General features: G+C 44.6%; 1 protein-coding gene across 1 annotated transcript in view; it reads right to left on the minus strand.

The window, feature by feature from the left end:
* CRB1 (crumbs cell polarity complex component 1) overlaps positions 1-14,669 on the minus strand; it is a 153,470-nt gene that overhangs the window by 69,755 nt on the left and 69,046 nt on the right. Inside the window, exon 5 of the mRNA XM_081010755.1 lies at positions 13,080-13,262. Coding sequence (XP_080866881.1) covers positions 13,080-13,262 — 183 coding nt within the window. The remainder of the gene's footprint in view (positions 1-13,079; positions 13,263-14,669) is intronic.

A 14,669-nucleotide genomic window follows, 5' to 3' on the forward strand; every position in this document is an offset into this window, starting at 1 on the left:
GGAAAAGAAAATGTTCTTGGATTCTTGGAAATTCTATTTTTGTGTGTGAAACTCTCTTCTGGAAGCGACTTCAAACCTTAGACCTCTCTCGCATTTCTGTGTCTGTGCATAATTACGTGCATGGAAGCTCGGATCAAGATGCAGCCCCAAACACATTTCTCAGGCTGCAAATCCTACTCAGTGGCACTTAAGAGATTTGCACTCTCGGAGATTTTTACGAGTTTTTAAAAGGCATCCCCTGGTCCGCCCCCAAAGCAAAATATGGACCGTGTTTTATCAAGGACTGCTAGCTGAAGATAGGTTGTCCTTCTAGGGGTGACTGGCATGTAGACACCCCCCCTCACCTATAATTTCAGGAAAATCAGAGGCTTATGTTCCCAAAGGTTTCTGTGAATCAATGTCAAACACAGATGTGCCAGGTTCCAAAGATCTACTGCTTGAAGGCTTTGTCAATCACGTCCAGTTGTATTATGCAGCAGAGCTCTGCAACAAGATAGCATGGATTATAGGGGGGGGGAACAAGTCCTCAGTGTTATGCCGGTGCACAAAAGTGCCTCACCTCAGGAGAGTAAAATGTCAGTGTGTGATTGGAACCGAGTACTTATAAACTTCTGTAGTACAGTGGTACCTCGGGTTAAGAACTTAATTCGTTCTGGAGGTCCGTTCCTAACCTGAAACTGTTCTTAACCTGAAGCACCACTTTAGCTAATGGGGCCTTCCGCTGCCGCTGTGCTGCCGGAGCACAATTTCTGTTCTCATCCTGAAGCAAAGTTCTTAACACGAGGTACTATTTTTGGGTTAGCGGAGTCTGTAACGTGAAGCGTATGTAACCCGAGGTACTACTGTACTTTAAATAGCATTTGGATATTTCAGCATGGGGGACGCGGGTGGCGCTGTGGGTTAAACCACAGAGCCTAGGACTTGCCGATCAGAAGGTCGGTGGTTCGAATCCCCGTGACAGGGTGAGCTCCCATTGTTCAGTCCCTGCTCCTGCCAACCTAGCAGTTTGAAAGCACGTCAAAAGTGCAAGTAGATAAATAGGTACCGCTCCGGCGGGAAGGTAAACGGCGTTTCCGTGCGCTGCTCTGGTTCGCCAGAAGCGGCTTAGTCATGCTGGCCACATGACCTGGAAGCTGTACACCGGCTCCCCTGGCCAGTAAAGCGAGATTAGCACTGCAGCCCCAGAGTCGGTCACGACTGGACCTAATGGTCAGGGGCCCCTTTACCTTTGCCTTTATTTCAGCATGGCACGGCAGAGTTTCCATTTGGAAAGCACACATTACAGGAGCTTGTCCCAACTCAGCATTTGGCGAAGCCACCTTCCTTGGCTGAAATAAGGGAAATCTTTAATCCTACAGTCTAAGTTCTATTTGTTTTGGGGGGGGGGGCTCCCGCCTTTCTGGTGCCTATATATATTATTACTTAAGAGTATCTACCATATTGGCCCGAATATAAGCCACACTTTCCCCCCAAATTCCGACTGTGAAAAGTTAAAGTGCGGCTTAATTTCGTGACCTTACAAAAATTGGCTTTTACGATATCGCTGCTTAAGCAGACATACAGTAAAACAGCATGGTTGTGAGTGCCTGTGGAATTTTAAGGGAGCAGCTTATATTCGGGTATTGTCTCCCCCCCTCCCCCCCCTTGAATTTTGAAGGTGCGGCCTATATTTGGGCCAATACGGTACTACTTAAAACTAACCATAAAATACAGAGATAAGAACCACATGGTCTTCATCTTTTTTCTGAGGCTGGTGCAACACTCACTGGAATTTCTGACCCTGTCAGTTCTCCCTCCAACGCCTTTGGTGGCACAGAAATATTAGAACAGATGTTTTGCTTCCAAACAGCATGGGTACATCTTGTAAAGTATCTCATAGGTCTTACAATGTCTTAAAATCCACCTACATTACGCTTTTGATTGTATTTTCAAAAATCCTTCAAATTTAATTGGCTGAGTCAGTAAAAAGGCAAATCAGCTGAAAATGTCTTTACCCAGTTGTAGCTATGAATGGGGGAATCTGTCAATTCTTATTTCTCTCAGTTTCTAATTTTTACAGTCTGTTGTCATTTTGTTTTAATGGCCTTATGAAAATTCACTGGTATTTTAGTGAGGATTTTTCTGAGTATGTACATTTCCCCCAATATAATGCATTTTTAAATGTTATTTTCACCCAGTCTGTGCATTCTTGCACACATTACTTGGCTGAAGGACTGCATTGCAAAATTCAGAGAAGCACCCATTTTGACTATTTGGTACAACCTGTATCAAATTGTCTTGACCTAAATCTTTATAGCCAAAGCAGTGTGCAGTTTGTACTCACCCGTCCCCATTCCCCAGAAAGTTATGTGCTGACAAAAGCTGCGCCACGTATTCTTTTAGCTGACATAATTCTGCCATTTTTGCTACTTTTGTGTGACTTGTTAGCCATTGGAATGGACAAAGAGCTGAAAAGATCCACTCATAGGAGTGAAAACCTTCTTTAGCCAACCCTCTGATTTGTGAAACTTTACTAGGCGCTGTCCACGTTCAATTAGATCTTCACATCCATATGGACTAGAGGCTTGTTCTGTTTTTTTTAAAAAAAACCGAAAGCATAACCCCAAATTCTCTGGAAGACAAATTCTCAAGCCAATAACATGTCCTGCACTTTCCCCCCCTGTGTTCCTGTGAAATCACAGAAAGACACAGTCCTGGCATGTAAGAAGAGCTGAGGGGAATTTAGCAGCGTGAGCTGCTTATATGCAAAACTCCAGTCCCCTTCCTCTTACAAACATTCCCCTCTCGTGACTGAGGTTAAGTGATGCTTATGTGTAATTCAAAGAGAACACTTTGTCAGGATTTCTCCTAAACTAAACAAGCCCCATGAAAGTCAACAGCAGAAGGGGTGTGGGATAGGCTGTTGTGTGTGCAGTTGTTGACAGGGCGAACAGCTTTTCACATTAGGGATGCGATGGATTAAAGAAAGGTTAAAAAAAATGACGGCAAAAAGAAAAACCCTAAGATCTATTTTGAGCTTGTCCAAATGCTCTTTCAAGATCAGAAGGTTTCTGAAAGAGGGAAAAGTGCTTTAAAGTGCTAATTGTCTCTCTCTTTTTCATATATTTTTTTAATTGCAGATGGCACGTACTCACTAGTCCCGAGGGGGTCCTGTGATGCTAGGCTGAGGGCATTATATTACAGTGCAACTGTAGACATGCCTACTCAAAAGTAAGTCCCACTGAACTGAATAGGATTTACCCGCATGGATGCAGGTGGCGCTGTGGGTTAAATCACAGAGCCTAGGACTTGCCGATCAGAAGGTCGGCGGTTCGAATCCCCACGACGGAGTGAGCTCCCATTGCTCGGTCCCTGCTCCTGCCAACCTAGCAGTTCGAAAGCACGTCAAAGTGCAAGTAGATAAATAGGTACCGTTCCGGCGGAAAGGTAAACAGCATTTCCGTGTGCTGCTCTGGTTCGCCAGAAGCGGCTTAGTCATGCTGGCCACATGACCCGGAAGCTGTACACTGGCTCCCTCGGCTAATAAAGCGAGATGAGCACCACAACCCCAGAGTCGGCCACGACTGGATCTAATGGTCAGGGGTCCCTTTACCTTTATGCAAATATAGGCCTGCAGAAACAGTTCGTTCCATTCTCCTCTAAATGTGAAGCTGAAATAGGAGTGGAGAACCTGTTGTATTGGACTCCAGGCCCCATCAGTTCCATCCAAAATGATCAGCATTCACGGGAGTTGTAGTTCAACATCTGGAGGGTTCGAGTTTCCCTACTGCTGCACTAAAACACGGGTCATAGGAGCCAACTCCTAGAGGCCATGGGGGCTTCGGCCCCCAAAATAAAATATTTGAGGGGGCATTCCCATTCCAATGATGTCTGTGCACTGCATCATGTGACTGATTATGGGGGGGGGGCTTATCTGGGCCCCCACAATATTTTATTCAAGTTGGCACCCCTGCATGGAGCAGAGCCTTTTTGGTGGTGGCACTTATCTTATGGAATTACCTTCTCTGAGGTCATGCTTTGGGACTGAATTACCAGGCTAAATGTATTAGGGCAGACTGTTTCAGAAAAGGGTGGCGCAACTGGGAGAAGTTTGCCCCCCTCCCCAGTGATTTCAGTGTTGGACTGAAAACAGATGGGAAAAATAAAAAAGCTATAGATAAGGAAACAATATATCTCAAGATTTGTTAGGGCAAGGAAACAAACTCTGGAGTCTTCTTGTTCTGCTGGGGGACAATTTCAATTCAGTTCACAATTTAAAAGGGAACCTACCTAATTTACAATTACTACAGTCCTTCAAAATTCACACTTCTCTGAATTTTGCAATACAGTTCTCCAGCCAAGTAATTTGTGCAAAAATCCATATAACAGGGGGAACTGTGCATGCATATGTTAATGAAAATAACATACAAAAATGCACTATATTAGGGGAAATTACTTTGCGAAAATGTGTATATAAGGTATATAAGGAAACTGCATACAAAAATGTATATACGATGAAAAGATCGCATTAACATGCTGGCGAATTTTTATAAAGACTTCTTAAAAAATTGAAAACTGGTTTGGAAATGTGGAGAACTGAACTTGAATGTGGAGACTGGAAAAAGGAGAAATGGAGAGGAAACCAGAATGGACAGATCTGTCCATCCCTGTAAGGGGTTTGGCTGCCTTTATTCCTCCCCTCCAAGCTAAACCAGGCAGCTGATGCAGAAGGGATATCGAGAATGCCTACGGCTTTCAGAACAGCAGGCTTTGGAATGCAACAATCACCACCAGTCATCAATATCAGTCTGCTGGATTCCCTCCAGCATGAACCTCCAGGGATCTTGGTAGCTTCGTTGGATGAAAGAAGATGGCAGTAGGAAGCAGTGAATCACTTTGCCCTTTCCCCCAGCGCTCATAGCCCCCCCTAAGTTAGAATTGTGTCCTTATTAAATCATAGAACTGTAGAGTTAGAAGGAATCTTGAGGGTCATCTAGCCCAACCCCAAGCAATGCAGGAACCTCAACTAAAGAATCCATTGCAGATGGCCATCCAACCTCTGCTTAAAAACCTCCAAGGAAGGAGAGTCTACTACCTCCCAAGGGAGTATGTTCCACTGTTAATATCTCCATTGTCCAAAATCATTGTTGCTTATTATGCAATGGTACTGAGAGGCACATGGGAATAAGAGATAAGGAGCTGTCCAGAGCCATCCAGTGGGCTTTGTGTACGAGAGATGACTCAAAGGGGAGGCATGGCTTGGTATCACTTAGGGATGCAGGAGCTATTTTAATGTAAACCTGCCTAATTTACAGTTCCTCAAATGATAGATGGATTGTAGTACACCTGTCCTTCAAACGTCACACTTTTCGAAAGTGTGCAGTGCAATTCCCCAATCAAAAACGAAGAGCAAAAATGTGTTAGGGAATCATTCTGCAAAGAAACAAAAGTAGAAGGTTTCTAGAAGGTTCCAGAGTTTTTCCTTTATGTTTGGGAGTGGCACTCTGAGTTTAATTGGCATTGGCTGGAAGGGCCAATAGGACGACGACCACTGTTTGCAGAAGCCTTATAGCAAACGTCTGTCTGAAGAGTTGTTGTTGTTGTTTAGTCGTTTAGTCATGTCCGCCTCTTCATGACCCCATGGACCAGAGCACGCCAGGCACTTCTGTCTTCCACTGCCTCCTGCAGTTTGGTCAAACTCATGCTGGTAGCTTCGAGAACACTGTCCAACCATCTTGTCCTCTGTCGTCCCCTTCTCCTTGTGCCCTTGTGTCTTTCCCAGCATCAGGGTCTTTTCCAGGGAGTCTTCTCTTCTCATGAGGTGGCCAAAGTATTGGCGCCTCAGCTTCACAATCTGTCCTTCCAGTGAGCACTCAGGGCTGATTTCCTTCAGAATGGATAGGTTTGATCTTCTTGCAGTCCATGGGACTCTCAAGAGTCTCCTCCAGCACCATAATTCAAAAGCACCAATTCTTTGGCGATCAGCCTTCTTTATGGTCCAGCTCTCACTTCCATACATCACTACTGGGAAAACCATAGCTTTAACTATATGGACTTTTGTTGTCAAGGTGATGTCTCTGCTTTTTAAGATGCTGTCTAGGTTTGTCATTGCTTTTCTCCCAAGAAGCAGGCGTCTTTTAATTTCGTGACTGCTGTCACCATCTGCAGTGATCATGGAGCCCAAGAAAGTAAAACCCCTCACTGCCTCCATTTATTCCCCTTCTATTTGCCAGGAGGTGATGGGACCAGTGGCCATGATCTTCAGCAAGCCACTCCAGTATCCCTGCCAAGAAAACTCCATGGACAAAGTCTGAAGAGTATTGCCTGTCAATTCTGCTGAAGGACTGTTGCTGTAATTTACGACGTGTGGGAGATAAGAAAGACTTTTGTTTGAAAGTGTACTGTTAATTGCTGTTTATTTTAACAGTTGAAAATATCTTCGCTACTGTAATGCTTGTACCCGGGCTGGGAATAAAATCTCTTGACCGAGATTTCACAGAGTTTGTGAGTCATCTTTATAACAACTTTGTCATTGTACACCACTTCCGCGAGAGAAAGAAGATAAACTCTGCTAAACGGTTTAAAAGAGGTATTACCTAACCACCAGTATCTGTGCAGTGAAAGTGTGTGGACGATAACCTCTAATAAAATGAGTCTTTTAGAGAAATGTGGATAAAAATGTATATTCCTGATTGTAAAATGTGGTGCATGGAAATAACATCCAAGATGCATTTTATCCTGGAAAATTGTTTTCTAAAATGTGTATGCCAGGAGACAGATGCACCAAAATACTTTTGTATTTTCATGAGGACTTAAAAATCAAAACAATCACATGCTGATGCTGGAATATTGCAAACTGAACTAAAAATTGGAAAAACGAGAAACCGAGACACACCAAGACTGACAGATTCACCCATCCCTAGCTGCAGTACATGTAAAAAGGATCTAGGTGTCATAGTCAATCATAACCTGAACATGAGCCAGCAAAGCTGCTAAAAAACCTAATGCAAACTTAGGCTGTACTAACAGAGCATAGTGTCGAGCTCAGGTGAAGGCATAGTTCCATTGTATATTATGCTGGTCAGCACACATCTTGAATACTGTGCCCAATTCTAGGTGCCACATTTTAAGAAGGACATCAATCTACTGGGGAGCAAGACCAGAGGAGGGTGACCAGGAAGGTGAGGGGTCAAGAAACCAAGTCCTATGAGGAACAGTTGAAAGAGGCAGGTACATTTAACCTGGAGGAGAGAAAAAATAAGAGGACACATGATTGCGGTCTTCAAATATCTGAAGGTCCATCCTGCAGAACATGGAGAAGACTTGTTCTCTTTTGCTCCAGAAGGCAAGACTAAGACTAATTGGTGGAAATGACAGGTCAGCAGATGTTAGCTAGTCATTAAGAAAGACCTCCTAACAGGAAGAGTTGTTTGGCAATGGTGCAGACTGCCAAGAGAGAGAAAGAGGTGGTGGCTGGAGGTATCTAAGCAGAGGATGGATGGCCATCCGTCAGAGATGCTGTAGTCACAGATCCTGCACTGAGCAGAAGGCTGGACTGCAAGGTCTTTTCCAAATCTGTGATTCTTGTGCCAAGAAATTAATGCACATACGTTTCCAGTACCGTGACATTCTTCTCTTTCGCGTTGGCTCAACGCAGCAGGAAAGGACTAAAGATGTTGAGAGAGTCCCCCTGGGGATTTAAGATGCCAAGATGAATAGTGGTGCTGGAAGAGAGGCAGCTAGCAGAGTCCTTTATGAAAAGCCCTCCCCAAATGGTACCTGCAGGCAAGGAGGGCCTAGACTGTGAACAGTATAATGAAGGCCGACATTTCCCCTCTCACAGTAGCTTGCAAAGCACGTCCAAGAGATCTCACAGCCAAAGAGACTCAGTTCTAGCCTACCATTTCCTCCCTTGTCTTTATTGAAGGCTTAAGCCCAGCAGCTGACGTTAGATCTCTTTCCCAGCCCAAGACAGAGTTCACAGCAAAAACTCCCTCTGCAGGCAAAGTCTATTGGCAGAGAAGGGCTAAATCTCCCTAGTTAAGGAGTGGAGAGATGGTGTTGGGCTTGGTCCTGATGAAAGAGGGGGTGGAAATGATTGGAATTTGTTTTTTGCTTTGGCTTTTCATCTGCTGTTGCATTTCTACAATGAGTACTGGTTGCTGAACATTTTGAGTGTTTTACTGAAGTCAGAAATCAGTACTGTACAGTCATACCTTGGAAGTTGAATGTAATACGTTCTGGAAGTACGTTCAACTTCCAAAGTGTTCGACTTCCAAATCACGGTTTCTGATTGACTGCAGCAAAATCTGGGTTTTGATCATTTGGGAGCCAAAATGTCTGAGTTCCAGGGCGTTCGAAAACTAAGGTACAACTATACACGGTATGGTGGGTGCATGGAGTGTGATTGTTGAGTAACTGGGCTTGACAGCAGGAAAAGGGTTTGAACTATTAAGTAAATGCAATACCGTATTGGCCTGAATATAAGCATCACTTTCCCCCAAAATTTTGACCGTGAAAAGTTAAAGTGTGGCTTATATTCGCGACCTTACGGTATGCAGCCAGCAGCACGGGGCAAACAGCGCTAGGAGCACGGTGAAGCGGCGCCCGCCCCATGCATAGTCCCCCGTCCTCTCTCCCAAGGCTGGGAAGGGAGAGAGAGAGAGGAAGGGGAAAGGCCGCCAGCAATGCAGCAAGGCTCCCCCCCCCCCAGTATGCAGCCAGGAGCAGTGCGGACGGGAGCGGCTTATATTCAGGTATCCCCCCCCTCCAATTTTTAAGGTGCGGCTTATATTTTGGTGTGCCTTATATTCGGGCCAATACGGTAGATTTAAAGTGGTTGGATAACAGGGAGAAAGGAAGAGTTATTTTTTAGTGACATATATGTGATATATCACCCTATGTGTTAGTATGCCATGTGGGATAGTAATAACAGGAGTGTAAATTTCACGCAAAGTGGGATTACAGTGAGAGCAGTCTTAATCTGCGACATTTTGTAGGCAGTGATGCGGGATAATAGAGAATCCTTAACAATGCGTGTGCTTCTAAAAATGACTTTTGCAGCTCCAAGACCAACTGGATGTGTCCTGAGGATCACGAGCAAGGGACTGGTCCAGATGCTCAAAGTGTTATACAGTAACTTTTTAGAGAGACCAATTCACAAGAATAAATTGGTATAGTTAGAATATGGTCTGAATCCATCTGTGGTGAGTCACAGTCATGATAAAGTTATGAGACTGGTGGGGTGTGTGTGTGTGGAGATTATGACACACCCAGCTTCCAGCCAGCCAGCTCACAACCCAAAAACAACTCATTGGCTATGCTCTCTCTCGAACCCCTTTTCTAAGGTGTCAATCAGCCCTGAGACTGCACTGTCTAGGAGGGCAACTCTCAGGGCTGGTTCAGCTGCAGGTCAGCATGGAGACTCAGAGATGAGCAGTAAAGTTGATTCTTTATTCAAGGAAGCAGAATCCAAACAGAGAAGCCTATGAACAAGACTGGCTCCCGTAAATCAATTTCCAGACCTGACAATCTGTGACTCCTTTAAGTCTCCTCCCTGTCCAGCTATTTCCTTATCAGTCTTAAACTCTGTCGGGGACAGACTCTCTGCTTTCTGAGCTCTTTGCTCTTCTACATGCAAAGACCTCCATGCCTTTGGAGACAAGGGAGGAAGGGAGATGAATACAGTAGGACTGGCTGGCTCCTTTGAATCTGTTGCAGCCTCAGCCCTCACCTCCTCCTCAGCTGCCTGGCCTACATCTGCAGTACTTTCTGCCTCTTCTTCCTCTCTCTCACCGAAGCCTGTTGCTTGTTCAGCATCCAATCATTCTGCCCACCCCTGTCGGTCCTCTGACCTATCTTCAGGGTCCCACCACCACTCCCTTGGCTTTTCTAGGGGGTTCTCCTGCTGGAGCCTCCCACCACTCCTCCTCGTCCAGCCAGGCCCTGACAGCAACTGACCTTCAGAAATATCATGTGTGCTGATCAATTTGTTGAACAAACAGTGTGTTTGTGTGTCCCACTCACTGACCCTGGAAGAATTGTTAGGAAATATGCTCATGAATCCCCTGTCATTGCTGGAGGTGACTGCTGGACATTCAGGAACCCATGGGCCCATGCTCTCAGTTAACTGTCAAACGAATTACAGCAATCTCTAATCAGCCAAGGGCTTCATTAATCTGTTGATGGTGCAACATGAAACAGAGCCCGCACATTTCCCTGCAAATGAAAGGAATTACTGTTCCCATCGCGGTGGTGTTCTGTTTGTCCTTTTTCACGATCGGCAACTGAGAAGGACTTTGCTCATATTAACTGCCAATAATATTGTTTTAAAATTGTATTTTTAAAGTTACAAAAGATGCAGAAACCCACTCTTGAGCAAATCCACATTGCAACTAAAAAAACAATTGGAATCAAAGCTAAACAGAAGAATCTGGAAAGGAAAGGAATTGGGGAAGGGGTGGTGAGGAAGGTCAGTGGATGCTATGGGGAAGGGGGACTTACATTTTTGAGTTCTGAATACAGTAAGGTTTTAGTCTGTTTCGTGTTTGTTCTTAAACAATAAAATTATATATATATTTTAAAGAGAGTAAAGGTAAAGGTAAAGGTAAAGGTAAAGGGACCCCTGACCAGTTGCAGACGACTCTGGGGTTGCAGCGCTCATCTTGCTTTACTGAGCGAGGGAGCCGGCGTACAGCTTCCGGGTCATGTGGCCAGCATGTCTAAGCCGCTTCTGGCAAACCAGAGCAGCACATGGAAATGCCGTTTGCCTTCCTGCCAGAGAGATACCCATTTATCTACTTGCATTTTTTGACGTGCTTTCGAACTGCTAGGTTGGCAGGAGCAGGGACCGAGCAAAGGGAGCTCACCCCATCGCAGGGATTCGAACTGCCGACCTTCTGATCAGCAAGCCCTGGGCTCTGTGGTTTAGGCCACAGCATATAACAGCAGACATATTCAAAATACCCCACTTTGTTCAGGAAATTAGACTCAAAGGGCAGTGGTTTTCAAAACGTGTTCTAGGATCAGACCTGGCATCTGTACTCAAGAGTTGCTAGGGTCACTGGCATTGACACTTGCTCTGCCCCCGGCAACTGGTGGCGAATGCCAATTTTATTTTATCACAATACAATGGAATGATGAGGCAGCAGGAGAATTGTTGGAAATTTAAATGGTGTCACATAATATTTTCAGAAATGAACATATAGCCTGCACGAGCACCCAGAGTATATTCTGGGGCTCAACCTTGCAAAACTCTGGCTGAAATTGAACACTCAATGCATTGTATTGTATTTTAGCATTATTGTATGTTGAAATGTAACAAACGCTGAAAGTTAACTTAAAAACGAGGCAGAGGGTATTCTGTATTTTTTTGTAATAATTAGCCAGTGCCTGGAAAGGATGCTAAATGAGAAGAACAGTACTATTTAATTAATAAGGTAAAAAGGTAAAGGTAAAGGACCCCTGGAAGGTTAAGTCCAAACAAAGGCGGTTATGGGGTTGCGGCGCTCATCTCGCTTTCAGGCCAAGAGAGCCAGCGTTTGTCCACAGACAGCTTTCTGGGTCATGTGGCCAGCAGGACTAAACCACTTCTGGTGCAACAGGACACCGTGACAGAAACCAGAGCACATGGAAACGCCATTTACCTTCCCGCCACAGTGGTACCTATTTATCTACTTGCACTGGTGTGCTTTTGAACTGCTAGGTTGGCAGGAGCTGGAGCAGAGCAACAGGATCTCACTCCATTGCGGGGATTCGAACCACTGACCTAGTGATCGGCAAGCCCAAGAGACTCAGTGGTTTAGACCACAGTGCCACCTGCATCCTTTATTTAATTAATATCCCGAAATGCACACAACTTGATGGAAATAACATAACATTTCCCAGAATGAAGCCAGATGAGTTGCAGGAACCTAGCTCCTGAAGCAAATCACAGATATATTTTATTATGCGTTTAGGACTGAGCAATGATCTGAGGTGGATTCACCCCACCGTACCCCAGGAAACACACACACACATATATATTCCATTTCTAAAAGTGCTTTTGTTTTATAAAAAGAGTTGTTATTAACGCAACAAACGGAAACGCCGCCAGGCAAACGAGATACTCTCAAAATTGTAATCAACTTTTTATCCGTGCATGGAGAAGAGCCAGGATCATAGCTGTTGGCCTCTGTGCATTGGCTGGCTCTGCACTCCTCTGCTTTTCAAGGGAAGGTGAAAATGGACTACAATTTGTACACCATTTATATGCTTAGCAAGAGAGAGAGAGAGAATCAAATGCATATTCATCACACAGCAGACTGCACCTATAATCTACCCCTGGTTTCTTCCATACGGGAGCATAGCTATGTATGAAATCGTTTGCTTACAAACAAGGATCGTAGGAAGTATAAACGGTATAAATAAAAAGACCAAGCCTTCTAATGTCATTTGTACATTGCAAAAATAGCATGCTAACTTTGCAATGATATCTACAACATACGATTCATTATTAGTGATCAATGTACAAGCCCTTGGTTTAAATAAACCAAGTGGAGTGGATTAAATAAAAACAGCAAGTGGAAACAGGGCAGAACTGCTTAGCTCTGTTTTGTTTAAAGAAGTTGGAAAGAGGGGGGAATGGTAAGCAGGGTGGGGTCGGGTGGTTATGCTTCTATTCTTCTACTTAGTGTATGCGTGGAGTTTTGTGTCAGCGTTACTTGTGTGGGTTCTCTTACTATTCGCTTTTTGTATTTCCTTGGTGGCGAGAGAGGTTGAGGGGTGGCTTAGGGTGTGGTTGGTTGTCTCTGGTTGGCTGTAGTGAGATTTGTGTGTGTGTTTTTGGATCAGGTTAGCCAGATTGATTCATATGTTGTCACCGGGTTCTTGTTGTCTTATCGGGCTGTGTATGTGATAAAGGGGAACCACACCGGGGTGAAGGCGTCTGCTTCTATTTGTCCCCGTGTCTGTTTCAGTTTAGCAGTTAGTTTTTCTAATAAGGCAAATTGTTTGCTTACAAAACAGCCCTAAGCCTCTATTGCAGCGTAAGTCCACCAGAGGGACCCTTCAGACTGTGACACTTAAAAAAACCAAGTCTACAAATCTGGAGGTTGCATTACCTGTGAATCCTGCGCGACAGCTGCACACATAACCCGATGCTCTCTGGTAGCTGAACTCCGAAGGTAGCTCTGGTATTCTTCCATACCAGCTCGACCATGATAGTTCCACACACTCACTCCCGTGGAGGCAGGGATTACTGCTACACTCGTCTATGTCCGTTTCACAGTGAGACCCTGCATAGCCTGCAGAATTGAGAAGGGGTTGTAACTTCAGGTTGTTGAGGACAGCGATCTCATTGTTCATTATTTGGGCTTGTGCTATATTCGCTGTGGAAGCAGCAAAGATAATATTGCAGAACATCTGAGGGGCCTGAAAGGATGAGGCCGGGGAGAGCGAGGAAAGCTGTAGGAGAAATCAACCCACTTCTGTATCCATCTTTTTATATTATTATTAATTGAATTTATACACAGTCATACCTCGTGTTGCGTTAGGTTTATGTTGCGTCTTTTTGGCTTGTGAACACAGGAAACCCGGAAGTGTATCCTTCTGGGTTTTGCTGTGTGTGCACGCGCAGAAGCGTACTGTGCACTTTGCGCATGCGCAGAAGCACTGTATCGCACCGCATGCGTGCGCAGGAGCGGTGCTCTAGTTACGGACTTTTCAGGGTGCAAATAGCACCCCGGAACAGATCGAGTCCGTAACTACCACTGTACTGCCCTATACCTGGGGGTCTCAGGGCGGTTCACAGAATAAAATCAAGATATAAAACCACGAAATACACAATAGAAATAAAAACAACCCAATAGCCACCCCCCAAAAAAACCCCACATTTTAAAAGGGCATAGATCAACCAAAGGCCTGGTTAAAAAGGAACGTTTTTGCTTGGCGCCTAAAGGTGTATAATGAAGGCGCCAGGCAAACTTCCCTGGGGAGACCATTCCACAGACGGGGAGCCACTGCATGTATTTGGCATGAAAGCCATGGAAAGAGGAGTTGGATAGAGTTTCAGCCAGGCAAGACACATGGACTCAATCAGTGGCTTGTAGGGAAGTCACAGTCGCTCGGCCTATCATCACTAACTAAGAGCTGAAGAGCCACCCATTCAATAGGTGCACACTGCTGTCCCCTATTGCACCGGTTTAAAAAATAAAAAGCAAATCAGAAGAAGTGCAGGCAGGGTGATCTTCAGCAACTCCATGCAAGTGCATAAAAGCTGCTGGATTTGGTAGCTAGTGCGGACTGTGCCAGTCAGAGAATTTAAACGTATTTATGTTTTTAAAAGCCATGGCAATGTGTTCTGGCAATGCCTTGTGAAATTGCCATAGCAGGATTAAGCAGGGCTTCCAGACCTGAACCATTAGGGCCCTGTATATCTCACTGCATCACTCTGCAATTAAAAGGAATGGAATAAATAATGCATACTAAATCCATATATTATAAACTTGTTTTAATTGCCTAATATTATTTTGCTGACATTCAGCATATTTTGGTACAGGCAGGCTCACCCGAACCCCCATTTATGTACATTCAACATGTGCACAACTGTGCACACGAACATCATCATCGTTGTTATTAATAATAATAATAATAATAATAATAATAATAATAATATACTGCTCTGTACCTGGAGGTTTCAGGGTGGTTCACAG

This window comes from Podarcis pityusensis (assembly GCF_964106645.2).
Source record: "Podarcis pityusensis genome assembly, chromosome: 6".
Classification (NCBI taxonomy): domain Eukaryota; kingdom Metazoa; phylum Chordata; class Lepidosauria; order Squamata; family Lacertidae; genus Podarcis; species Podarcis pityusensis.